The sequence below is a fragment of the Eptatretus burgeri genome, chromosome 3 (assembly GCF_056783735.1).
Source record: "Eptatretus burgeri isolate ZD-2024b chromosome 3, Ebu_testis_v1, whole genome shotgun sequence".
Classification (NCBI taxonomy): Eukaryota; Metazoa; Chordata; class Myxini; order Myxiniformes; family Myxinidae; genus Eptatretus; species Eptatretus burgeri.
The window spans coordinates 60,487,569-60,501,546 of NC_140963.1; the positions used below are offsets into that span (position 1 = coordinate 60,487,569).

The 13,978-nt window shown below is 43.3% G+C and overlaps 2 protein-coding genes across 2 annotated transcripts in view; one reads left to right on the plus strand and one right to left on the minus strand.

Moving 5' to 3' along the window:
• The window catches only part of SVIP (small VCP interacting protein), an 11,585-nt gene extending 5,925 nt beyond the window's left edge, over nucleotides 1–5,660 (plus strand). Inside the window, exon 4 of the mRNA XM_085873649.1 lies at nucleotides 5,137–5,660. Coding sequence (XP_085729775.1) covers nucleotides 5,137–5,151 — 15 coding nt within the window. The 3' untranslated portion in view covers nucleotides 5,152–5,660. The remainder of the gene's footprint in view (nucleotides 1–5,136) is intronic.
• Nucleotides 5,661–8,025: 2,365 nt separating this feature from the next.
• Nucleotides 8,026–13,978, minus strand: part of LOC147030014 (bile acid receptor-like) — a 90,720-nt gene continuing 84,767 nt past the window's right edge. Inside the window, exon 10 of the mRNA XM_085873653.1 lies at nucleotides 8,026–10,193. Within this exon, the coding sequence (XP_085729779.1) occupies nucleotides 10,159–10,193 (35 nt within the window). The 3' untranslated portion in view covers nucleotides 8,026–10,158. The remainder of the gene's footprint in view (nucleotides 10,194–13,978) is intronic.

The window sequence follows — 13,978 nt, forward strand, 5'->3', positions numbered from 1 at the left end:
TTTGTAGCTATGCTCCTCAGTATCAAAGGTGGTTTGTTTGCTACGACGGGGCTCCGGAAATTCTGAGATCACAAAGCAACGTGTGCTTCGGTTCATCTAATCACCGAGAGGAAGCAGTTTCATCCAGTACAGATCCTTTGCAGTGATGTGTGGTGTGTGCATGAAACTACACGTTGTGGTTATTAGTCCTCCACCAGTTTCACCGGAGAGGACGATGGGTTTGCTCTCCGTCTGTCCGTCCCACCTATGGCTTTTTCCGACTTTTCCCCATACGCTTTAACGTAGTCAACTGAAACTTGGTACACGGCTTTATTATGATAAGTTCCCGCACAAGTTCGAGTTTCAGGGTGTTCTTTCAATTTTTCACTGGAGTTATGCCCTTTTTAAACTTAGAAAATATCACATCGGAAGGGGACATGTATTAATATAGTAATTATCGCTCTTGTTTATTTGGAGCTATTCATTGTCGTAATGAAATAGTGTAATAAGTGTATTCGTTAATGATGCAATCACCATGTGACCGGTTCCATGCACTAATTGCATCACCTGAATCGATGTGAGCATTTTCAAAAAGTCCTGTAATTCGGAAAATGGTTCATACTTTTGTCTGATTGAATTGTGACGACAAAGACACAAGCACAGGACACATGGTGCAGGATTTCAAGGGTAAGCAAGAATGTAAAGAGACTAGAAGGGCATTCGGTAGAGCGCATACCTCCGCCATGCGATGCCTTATCCAGGAGAACATATCTGGCCCAATACATTTTTGAAATATCGTGCTATATATCGTTTATGGCCCTATAGGCCCGGTCACACCTTGACGTTTTAGCCAGCGATGGCAACGTATTAAAATGTATGTAAAACGCTGGCTTACGTTGAACTTTTGATGTTTTTTTTAAAGATTCGGACGTATTCATAACGAGTTGGTCGTATGCATAACATATTAGTAATGGACACAGAACGTTTCGTTGTGTTGTAGATAACTTATACCAACGAATGCTGAACCTGTTGTCGGCCTACACAACCGATGCCCAACGATAGTCTAACTTAGGCATAGCGCGTTGCACGCATCGCCGACGATGTCGTGACGTAGCCTATTAAAAGGCTGACGCACAACGATTCGAATCATAACTGCCGTAGAAATGGAAGTGTCAACATCGCGGTCACACCTTGGCGATCTTGCCAGCGTATGCCGACCTAAGAAAAATGTGTCTAAAACGTTGGGGCACGTCAAATACGGTATGAGTAAGTTTGGTATACGTGAGTAGAACGCTAAAGTACGCTATCATACGTCGTAGTAAGTAGAGTACGTCAAGAAATTTTAAACATGTTCAAAATTTTACGACGTACTCGGCATATGACACACGTTCCGCATGCGATGGGGATAAGTTTTACACACGATATGTGGACGCTTACACACGTCCACAAAGGCTACTTATAAGCTACTCATAAGTCGAAACACGTCGCGGTAATGTCTTTTTTACGCGAAACTTATTTCTAACTTATGTTTGACGTGCTTTGAACCAATTCTTTACGTAGTCCCAACACACATCGACGTATGTAGACGTATTCCAATGACGTCTTCCTGTCTACAAAAAAAAAAATGAATGTGTTTCTCGCTTACAACTGCCATATAAAGACGTGTTCCCAGCGGTTTTGGGAATTGGTATATAAAAATGCTGCTCATAAAAGGGGAACCCAACAGTGTTTTCGAGTCCTTTTTGAGTCGATGTCCATGTCAGCAGTAACAGTATCAGTATCAGTATCAGTATTAGTATTAGTATTAGTATTAGTAGTAGTTTGTTCATGTTGGCAGTAGTAGGTGAGTGTGAGGGGGAGGGTGTGGGTTATGATGGATCGTCCTTGCGTTTAACGATTTAACGATTTAAATGATAAACTCAACGATTTAAATGGCTGCATCTCCACTATTGAAAGTAGACGCTTGCGCTCAACAATTTGATTTTTTTTACACTCAACGACTTTTAAACGGTACCACTCAGCTATTTTCATTTTTACAATGAGCGATTTAAATTGCTGTCACTCGCCTTTGTTTTTTGACGCTGGGGTTTGGAAATTTTAATCGTTTCTATTGAACGTGCTAAATCGCTCAAACTCCACTATTGAAAGTAGACGCTTGCGCTCAACAATTGGATTTTTTTTACACTCAACGACTTTTAAACGGTACCACTCAACTATTTTCATTGTTTACAATGAACGATTTAAATTGCTGTCACTCGCCTTTGTTTTTTGACGTTGGGGTTTGGAAATTTGAAGTGTTTCTTCTGAACGTGTTAAAATGCTCAAACTCGACTATTTTAAATAGACGCTGCCGATGGACAATTGGAATCATAGCCAAGCTAGACATCGAAGTGTGAACATCCTCGTCATGCCGAAGAAAAGTTTGAAGAATGCTGCAAATAAGTGTCCTGGCCGTGGCCGTGGACGCTGACGCAAGGACGATCCATTATACCGAGGTCTTTCAGCCTATGAGTAACTTAAAAGTAACGTCTGTCGACGTGTGGCAACGATCGCGTAACATGCCAACAACACGTTAATCATAGGTTAGAAATAAGTTTCGGGTACGCTAAACATTACCTCGGCGTGTCTCAACTTATGATTAACTTACAAGTAGCATGTGTTGACGTCTGTCAACGATCGCGTAACGTGCCAACAACACGTTAATCATAGGTTAGAAATAAGTTTCGGGTACGCTAAACATTACCTCGGTGTGTCTCAACTTATGATTAACTTACAAGTAGCATGTGTTGACGTCTGTCAACGATCGCGTAACGTGCCAACAACACGTTAATCATAGGTTAGAAATAAGTTTCGGGTACGCTAAACATTACCTCGGTGTGTCTCAACTTATGATTAACTTACAAGTAGCATGTGTTGACGTCTGTCAACGATCGCAGACCGTGCATACAACTTGTGGCCAGCGTAGCGGAACGTGTGAGTCATACGCCGGCATACGTCGTGAAATTTCAAGCATGAAAAAATTTGAGGACAACCAAAAAGTACAACGTTTAAAGCCAACGTACAACGACGTATGGCAGTGTTTTTCAGCGTGCTCTCAATGTTATCAAAACTTACCCATAACGTATTCAACGTGTGCCAGCGTTTTAGAAAAAAAATTCAAAAATCGGCATACGTTGGCTAAAACGTCAAGGTGTGACCGGGCCTTATCTCTCAATGGTGATGAATCGCTTAAAAAAAAATTCTCGTATCCAGCTTCGGATTCGGATCTTCACCAAAATCTAATCAGTTTGTCCTTTCTACACCCAGACTACCTACCAAATTTCATCTGGATCCGTCCACAACTTTTTGAGATATCCTGCACACACAAAAAAAACAAAAACAGACAGGGAGGGGTGAAAACATAACCTCCTTTACCTTCGGTGGAGGAGGTAATAAGATAGCAAATTCCTTTCAGTGATTTTATATGTACACAAGGCCACAATTCCCCAATTGGGAGAATAAGATGAATGAATGAATGCAGGTGGGCAACCAGACGGTACCTTTGGGAGGATGAGAAAATTAGGGTATTTGGAGAAACATATGCAACCTCGGGTAGCTGAGGGAGAACAGAGGTCGGGGGGGGGGCAGAAGGAGCAAGGTCAGATGTAAGCTTGTATAAAATAGAGAACTCACCAATGAGAGAGTGATAGACCTTTGGAATCCACCTGCTGCCTTCAGATATCAACGAGGCGGAATGCCTTGTTTTTAGCCACCTCAAAAGGAGCAAGTTGAGGGGCAGGAGAGCCTGCCCAGAGCGGAGAGACATACTCCATGAAGCTCCATATGAAAGCCTTTGTACACTGTGATGAGCGTGGTATGACTCAGGAATGCATTAGCTCTACAAGGAATGTCCAGATGGCAGCTGACCTTTGCTGAAAGATCGACTCGCTTGGTGATATGATCTGCAAGATCTCCCTCTAAATCAAGATCTACCTCAACTGACACTTTAACCGAAATGTCAATCTGAACATTCAACGACCTAAATCCAGAATCACTTCTCACCCACACTCGTTCGTTCCTCTTTTTTTCCCCCCCACCTGTGGAACCAACTTCCACATTCTTTTCAATCTCATTCTTCCCTCAAAGTCTTCAACACAGCTGTTCACCAACATCTCAGATCGTCCCCCATCCGAAACTATGATATTTTCTCCCCTTGTAAATACCATCCCCACCCCCACCCACCCCAATCCTTCCTCCTTCCAAATTTCCATTTTTCCCTCCTTGGTGTTTCCTTCTGTATTCATCTTGTCCACCCCATACATCCTCTCCTGCACCTCCCCTATTCCTCCCCACACCCATTGTCTGCTTCTATCTCGGCCTTCAACTCTGCTCTTCGTGTCCTCTCTTTCTCTCTTTCTCTCTTTCTCTCTTTCTCTCTTTCTCTTTCTCTCTCTTTCTCTCTCTTTCTCTCTCTCTCTCTCTCGTTCTTTTTCCATGCGTCTCTGCTGTTCCTTTTGCATCCTATTCCGTCCTGATCCATTAGGTGTACAAGCTCTTCTACGAGCCTTGACTATGTATACAAAAAAAAAGATCGTCATCAACTTTGCAACACCTGATGCTCGATACTTTGTCATATATTCTCCATCGGATAAGCACTGAGTGCAAGTCCAACTCTTGATCCAGTCTCGGCAGCTAAAACATTATCACAACACAATATATCGGTTCAGTATCGCATTCAAATCCGTGGACAAAAGAAATCGTGTATCAAATCGTTCATTCACGCTAATTTATAAGTCCAGTGAGCATGTAGCATTTATTAAAAGTCGTATTGGCCTGCGCAAAAAATGATCCTCCACTTTTTTCCTTTTTTTTTTTTACTCCTGCAAAATCATTTGTCACTCGAGAGTTCAAGTGGCCATGCCCTCTTCCTCCAAGGTAAACATTCAATTTCAACACTTATTTATGTTAATAAGGATGTAGCTGCTCGATGGCAAACTTGTATTGGCTAATCAGTCGATAGAATGATAAATACAACTTCATTATGCCACCTTGTACCAACCTCAAGTGCCAAATAGAGAAATGATCACATTTAATTGAGGAGTTTTAAGTTCACTTTATGGTATATACGATGTAAAGTGAAAAATCTCTGATTGCTTTTACCTTCTCTTCCCATCCCAGTGGCAGGTTGGGTGAAAAAGTGAAACGGAGAGACATTTGTTGCAAGTATGAACTTTTGCTATCAATATGAAGTTGCACATCAGAAAAGCTGAAAGAAAGATTCACAAAACATCCTATTAATGTAATCTGGCTTTGACCTTCACTGGTCAATGAATTGATACTTTTTTGCATAACTTTGTACCCACATGCTTTTTAAAATGACTGAATTTTGCTTCAATAGTTTGTTTGGAATAAAGGAGTCTTCTGCTTTGCATTAGGTGTTTTCGTAGAGTGGGAAATATCTCTAAATACAATACTTCGTCAGGAGTATGCAAGCTTGTTTTGGATATGTGTTTGCCTCCATTTCATCAGCTAGATAAAATCATCTTACGATGCAAAGCTTACAGGGCAGCCTGGATGCTATGTTGCACAACACCTGATTGAAAATGTTGCATAATTTGTGTACTTTTCAACGAAAGCTTAAACTTTTACATGTACATGGAACATGTTCAGTGAGAGACAATAAAACAATTACATAACCTGTGCATGGATGTGAATAATGAGAAATACAGTACCACGCACTAATCCTGCTTTTATTTTGAATTTGGTAAAGGGATGGCAGGAGAAAAACTCGATTCGATGGTCATACACCTTTCCAAGTTGAATCGTGTTGGCAGGTTAATATTGGTAGAACCACTCATGCACAATCGAATAGCACCACATCATGGCAAATGCAATACAGGAAAAGAGCACACGAATCATAATGATGGCTCCCTCCCGCCCCCCCCCCCCATTCCTCCTGGCAATAGGTAGGGGGTTAATTGTCACTCCCTTCCCCCTCCTCAACACTCCAGCATCCCAGGACACCATGTATGTATAGTATATATTATATATTATGTATATATATATATATATGTATATATATATATATATATATATATATATATTGTTACGGTTGTGGAAATTCACAGAACGCCATTCAGGTTCCCCGAAGATCAGTTATGTCGATAAGTGTGTGTCCAGATAGATTTCCCCACCGATGTCTAACGGGAATTATTTGTGAGCCGGGCTGTGATCTTTGAGGTAGTATTATTCTTGTGCTGTCTTTATTTTGGCAAACAAACATCTCCTCACCACCGTCGCCACAACCAACATCTCCTCGCCACTGTCGCCACAACCAGCAACAACTCCTCACCACCATTCCCAACAACCGCCAACATCTCACCTTCATCTCCACAAACGCCGTCATCTTTTTGCCAGCAATGGCATTCCACGGACGAGCGGCATCTCCGTCGACAGACATGGGGACTCCCTCGTTGGGGCGGGAGCCGATGATCTCTACCACGTCCGCTTTCTCCGCATTTGACGGCCAGATCGGATCAAAATGCCAAAAGGGGCGGAGCCAGTGGAGGGTAAGAGGTCGAAGGTGGAAGACCAAACCCACCCCCATACCCCATAAAAGGGCGCGCTGGAACGCCAAGCCGGCAGTCTGTCGGGGTTCGGATTCGAGTGCAGTGGAGCTTGGAGTCGGATGGAGAGCGTCAAGGTTCGAGTCCAGTGGATGGCTGTTGGTCGGTGGAGGCAGCCGGAGAGAAGTTGCCAGCCGGCCACGAGACGGTCCGAGCAATGCTGAGGAGCGGGCGGGCTCTTAAAAGAGCATCAACTCTTAAAAGAGCAAGGCCCGTCCGTTCCTCTGAGGCGTCGTCGGATAGGCCCGATCAACCAGGCCGCACGGCAAGGCCCGGACCAACTGAGTCGCCATCACACCAGCTGCCGTGTTGACGGCGAGACATCGGGGGTCGTCCAGCGAGTCACCACGAGGGTGGCAGGTAACCTGCGCGGTCTCGCGGAGCTCCTTCGGTCCTCACAGCTCCGCGGAAACATTAAAGGCCTACGGGTCCTGTTCTACCCTTTCCTTTCCTGGGGTTTTCTTTGCATAAAAATTGTGGCGCCTTGTCCTATAAGTAGAACTGACTAAGTGATTGTGTAAATAATCAATAGAACGGCTGTAGGGTCTTTTTGCTCGTGTCCTGTCCCTACCCCCATTCATTGCCTTGACTGCATGCGTGCATGTGTTATAAATAAATGTCCTTGTTTGAATATTCACCTGCTCGTTGCGTCCCTTCCTCCATTGAGTTGCCGTAATTGCGTTTGGAATAAATAGCTGGTTTTTAATACCGATAAGCTAATCGGGTCCAACGGGGCTTCGCGATAATACAACGCTCGGTAATCGCAAACGGAGCGAGCTGCTTAAGCGGCTCGTTTCCAAGCAGGTCCCGTTGAGGTACAATCTCTCGGTCGTCTGCCCGCGCGAATAATTAGGTAAATCGACCATTCGGCGATCGGACCCTGTAGCGCGGGTAGAGTATTGACAAGGTTGTGGTGTGTTTAAAAGCACACCCGTAGCTGGATTTCGGCGTTGATCCAGAAAGCTACGACTGGATTGCACGTCCGGTGGGCACGCGGCCGCAATTAGCTAAAAGCGGTCGCCCGCATGCCGAACAGGTGGAAACCACAACAATATATTGTTACGGCCACGGGTTATGGGTCAACCACGAAGGGGTATCCTCGGTTCCCCTCGGACTTACCGTGCCTGAGGCCGCCGAACACAGATAACTGTCGCGATGGGTTGCTCGGAAACCGCGAACGCTAAGTAGTCAACCACGTGGTCCAGTATTCTCCGTCTAATTACCGTTTAACTGGAGATCAAGCTGTCTCCTGATCGGGGGATGTGCCCTCAGCTATGCACTAAGCTCATCTTAATTAGATCTTAACTGGGGTGGCCAAACAACCGCTCGTGTATACCGGACTTGGATGAAAGCCATTGAATTGGGGAATTATAACCTCCCAGACCAACCTCGGCATGAATAGCGCTGCACCAATGGGGCAAAGAGTAACACAGATTTCAAATGAAGTTCAACAAAAGGGAATTTATTATGTACAAAACAATGTAAAATGTGAAGGTATGGTGAGATGCAGCATTTTAATGCACAAGCAAGCAATCATCAAAAAGGGGAAATGCAGTAAAAAAAAAAAAATAATAATAATGTACACAAGGATAATGGTCACAAGCAATTAAGAGTGCAAGCGAGTACAGAACAGAAAATGGACAAGAAGCAGAACTTAACTCAATGTCTTACCTACCGGCTACACATAAGATATGGGAGCCCAATCAGACCAACCGCAGAAGAAGATAAGAATACCAGAGAGTTGGTGTCAAAGCCACCAAATGCTCGCCTGTTTATACATTTATCGTTTTTAAAAGACTAGTCCAATAATATTTTTTATAAAGCATAGCAGTGAAGTCTGATCCAAATAATCTTAAAGCAATATATGTATTTGTATATTGTAATCAGTAAACTAGTACACATATTAAATGAATGGCAAGCGTCTAGTATAAACAGGCGAGCATTGGGTGGTTTTGACCCCATCTTATGTTGAAATTTTAAAAACATTTAAAATCATTTGTTAATTTCAACTTCACTACTCCAATAGTATACCCCAAAGGAACCTCCATGCCAAATATCAGCATCCTAGTACACATATTAAATGAATGGCAAGCTTCTAAAAAATAACTTGCACCAAAAACTTTAACGTTGATGTGCTACAAAAAAGTTAAATTCAAAACAGGTCAAAAATTTAAAACATTTGAAATTATTTTTTAATTTCAACTTCACTACATCAATAGTATACCCCCAAAGGAACCTCCATGCCAAATATCAGCATCCTAGTACACATATTAAATGAATGGCACGCTTATAAATAACTTGCACCAAAAACTTTAACGTTGATGTGCTACAAAAAAGTTAAGTTCGAAACAGGTCAAAAATTTAAAACATTTGAAATTATTTTTTAATTTCAACTTCACTACATCAATAATATACCCCGAAGGAACCTCCATGCCAAATATCAGCATCCTCGTATACATATTAAATGAATGGCAAGTTTATAGATAACTTGCACCAAAAACTTTAACGTTGATGTGCTACAAAAAAGTTAAGTTCAAAACAGGTCAAAAATTTTAAACATTTGAAATTATTTTTTAATTTCAACTTCACTACATCAATAATATACCCCGAAGGAACCTCCATGCCAAATATCAGCATCCTCGTATACATATTAAATGAATGGCAAGTTTATAGATAACTTGCACCAAAAACTTTAACGTTGATGTGCTGCAAAAAAGTTAAGTTCAAAACAGGTCAAAAATTTAAAACATTTGAAATTATTTTTTAATTTCAACTTCACTACATCAATAATATACCCCGAAGGAACCTCCATGCCAAATATCAGCATCCTCGTATACATATTAAATGAATGGCAAGTTTATAGATAACTTGCACCAAAAACTTTAACGTTGATGTGCTACAAAAAAGTTAAGTTCAAAACAGGTCAAAAATTTAAAACATTTGAAATTATTTTTTAATTTCAACTTCACTACATCAATAATTATACCCCAAAGGAACCTCCATATCAATATCAGCAATATACCAAAATATCTAGTACACATTAAATGAATGGCAAGCTTCTTAATAACTTGCACCAAAAACTTTAACATTTTCACGCTGACGCTGACGCTCACGCCGGGGGTATCGCTATAGCTCTCTGTTCTTCGAACAGGCGAGCTAAAAACGAGGAGAGAAAGGATGAGGTATATCTTCATCCCACACATTCAGGATTTTACCACGACACTCCATGGCACGACAATCTTATCCAAGGTCAACCTCATTTGTGCGTAATATCAGATTCCCGTGGATGCAGATGACATCTCCAAGACAGCAGTCAGTGTGCCTTTCAGCCTGTTCTAATTCCTTCCGATGCTGTTCGGCCAACGCAATGCCACACAAACATTTCAACGTTTTATCGATCTGCTGCTCTGTGGATTACACCTTTGCTACGTGTATGTTGATGATATTGTAATTGCCAGCTCAACCACAGAAAAACATCAGGAACACCTACGTCTCCTCTTCACCCGTTTGCAGGACTTCGGCATCATCATCAATCCCATGAAGTGCGTATTCTGCATTCTGGAGTTAAATTTCCTCAGCCATGGTGTTCACCGCTCAGGCATCCGTCCGCTGAAGGAGAAGGTGTAGATTATTTGGGATATCCTGTTACCTTCATCTCAACGCAAAATGCGAGAGTTTTTGGGTCTCGTAAACTTTTAGCATCATTTTATTCCAAACGCAGCCACAACACTGCAGCCGCTGAACGAATTATTCGCAATTGGTAAGCACCATAAAATGTTCCGATGGTTGGAGACAACCTTGTCAGCCTTCCACACCATCAAAGACGCACTGGCCAATGCCTCACTTCTGATTCATCCAAAGCCAGAGGTGCCAACAAGGGTGAAGGAAGAGGCGTTTGATATCACGGTGGGTGTGGCCCTTCACCAATTAATCGATGCCCACTGGAGTCCACTGGCCTTATGCTGTAAAACGCTGAAACCAACAGAGCGCAATTACAGTGTCTTCCAAACGGGAATTACTCCCTGTATAACTCAAACACTTCTGCCACTTCTTCGAGGCCAGACCATTTTCTGTCCCGACTGACCACAAACCTTTAACTTTCACTCTATCCACCCATTCAGACTCTCACTCTCCTCGCAGACTTCACCAACTCAGTTATATCTTGCAATCCACCACCGACATCCAGCACATCAAAATAATCGTGAACTCATCAGCCGATGCTCTCTCACACAGAGGTATTAGCATTGTCTTCTACCAACAAACCGACCATCAATTTTAATGCACTTGCAGCAGCGTAATGAGAGGACACGGAGCTCCACAGTCTACAGTCTGCAGCCAGTTTGCTTATATTTTGTGAGGTACTGCTCCCAAGGGAAAACACTACCTTTGAGTGTGATGCATGGATGGTACAGTCATGCCCTTTCGTTCCTGCAACGTTCCATCGTGCAGTCTTCGACACTTTATCACTCACTCGCTTACCTGGGTACTCGAGCAACCCAGCGACTAATCATCACGTGCTACGTCTGGCCATGCATCATCGCTGATGTGTGCCATTGGGCTAAGCAGTCTTCCTTATCAATGCTCCAAGATCCAACGTCATTCTGTCACACCATTCGGTAGCTCTTCAACACCAGATAGGTGTTTCGACAGGGTCCACGTAGATCTTGTCAGTCCCCTGACACTTTCAAACAGGCACCGCTATTTACTGACTTTTGTTGACCGCTTCACCCATTGGCTGGAAGCTACACCTGTAGCTAACATCATCGCACCTACCATCGCCAGGGCCTTTGTCCTCACCTGGATATCTCATTTTGGTGTTCCATCAACCATCACTACAGATCGTGGTAACCAGTTTGAATGGGCTTGCTTTCGTGAACTGACTTGACTCCTGGGTACGGACCGTGTGTGCATCCTCTGCTTACCATCCAGCAGTGAATGGTATGGTGGAGTGCTTCCACCACCAACTCATGTCTTCCCTGAAAGCGCACGACAACTCCACACACTGGACGGACGACGTCATACCTCTGGTCTGCTTAGTACACGAGCTGCTCTAAAGGACAACCTTGGAGGCTCCACTGCAGAGCTAGTATACGGTGCATCGCTTCATCTCCCAGGATAATTATTCTTATCGTCCGATGACACCTTGCCTGACACCACCAACTATGCCAACCAACTTCATTCAACCAGGAAGGGCATCCAACTGACACCGACACGTCGCCTTTGTCACGCCCAGTTTTTATTCCCCAGGAATTTTCTACATCAACCCACATATTCATACGGTGTGATGCTGCCCGGAAACCCTTGCAACAAGCTTATGATGGACCTTACAAAGTTCTACAGTGCTCTGATAAGATATTCATACTCGATATTAACGGTGGTCATGATACAGTCTCCATGGATCGCTTGAATCCAGTTTTTCTTGATGCAGCACTAGAGCCGACTCTCCCACTGACCAACGGGTCACCACCGATTACAACATTGCCCTTACCGCCATACACGACTCGCTCTGGGTGTCATGTTCACTTTCCAGCATGATATTTATGAGTACATTTTTCTTGTTGACCATTTCTCCTTACTGTGCCACCCCCCCCCCCCCCCCAGGAGTCTACATCTCTCTCTTAAACCATATTGCCGTTTGTTTACACCTTCCCTTCAATTAACACACGAGGAGGGGGGGGGTGGCTGTAGCGGCATCATTTTGCTTTTGGTTTTATATGATGTGAATACGCTTTAGCTTTGGTTTAACGGGGTCTCCCAGCAGGGGGGTTTGAGAGCTTTTACTATTGCGGTTTAACAGAACAAAGAATGGACTCGGAATCCAAACGTCTCGGACGTCTTTTGCCTCACGCTAAAATCCAAATTGGTAATGTGAGGTGAGGCTGTTGGAGAAAATGAAGGATGTCATATCAACTGCAGTGATGGATTCCATGACCTTGCTGATGATTGGAAGTAAGCTGATGGTTCTGTAGTTGGGGGATCCATTTTTGCATTCTTTATGTATTATGGTCATGTTGGCTGATTTCCAAGCACATGGGAGATGACCAAGGGCAAATTTCAGGTGAAAAGGGCAGAGAGGGGATGTGCAAGAGCAGCAGAGCAGGTTTCTCAGATAGGTGAGTCGATGCTGTCCAGTCCAGTAAGTCAGATATGAGCATTGACAGAAACCTGTCCACCTTCTCAGGTACAAAACATAGAGTCCAGGAGGAATTGGGAATGACAGGGAAGGATGGGTACCAAGAGTGAGGAGTTGGGGACACAAAATTTGAAAGTAACCACAGAATTGAGACATTCGACATTCTCACAAGCGGAGTCTGCTGTGATGCCACTTTAAGTGAGGGAAGGGAAGCATACACCAGTGACAGACTTCACAAGGAACCACCAAGTTTTCGAGGAGGGATACAAGTTTGAACCTTAAATCTTGAGGTTAGACATATGTTTTTTGGCTCTCCTGAGAGCAGACACACTTGCCACCTTTTGGAATGCACTGAGATTGCCTTTGGTCAGATTTGCCTTCCAGGAAGAGAAGGCAAGTTGTTTCAGAGCAACTGCCTCACCACAGGATTCAGTGTACCATGGGTGGGAAGAGGGGTAGGATAACTGAAGATGAGATAGGATGGTTCTGTGCACAAGAAAGTAGGTTTCTTTGGAAGAATTCCAAGGCTGAGCCTTTTTTGGCAATGTTAGTTTTGAAAACCTTTTTGGCAACGCCAGCCGCCTCCCCCCCCCTCCTTTTCATTTTTTTTTGGAGGGGGGGGGGACTAATCAATCGACAGATGGGGTTCTGTCTCACTAGCCATCTTTGTTGAAAGGGCTCTTTTTATCGGAAAAAAAACAAACAAGCAAACATTATAACAAAACTAAGCATGTGCACTTCAACCCCGAGATAAAATACACAGTTAAACAAAGCTTGTCAAACAAATATTGCACACGCACCTTGGCCCTAAAGTCGAAAGTCATGATCATACATAGACTCATATCTTAGCCCAAAGGGCCACCATCCGTGATCATACAAACGTTTTCTGTTTTCGAGACCGACGGCTGTCAAAGCACGGAGTGGATTTCCCTCAAGGAGTTGGCCTGGAAAACCTGTATCCAAACTTAAACTCTTTCAGAGCCCTGAAATATAATACTTTTGGCAGTGTAATGTACATTATTTTACTTTAACGTGAAAGTAGATGACGAACAGTTGTATGCAAAAGATTTTGATAATCTTTTGTTTCCAAGCAGGTTATGTAACTGTGTGTGTGTGTGTGTGTGTGTGTGTGTGTGTGTGTGTGTGTGTGTGTGTGTGTGTGTGTGTGTGTGTGTGTGTGTGTGTGTGTGTGTGTGTGTGTTGCGATGCGATGCTGTATATCAGAGGAGAAAGGAAATTCAAATTATCTTAATTTTTTGGT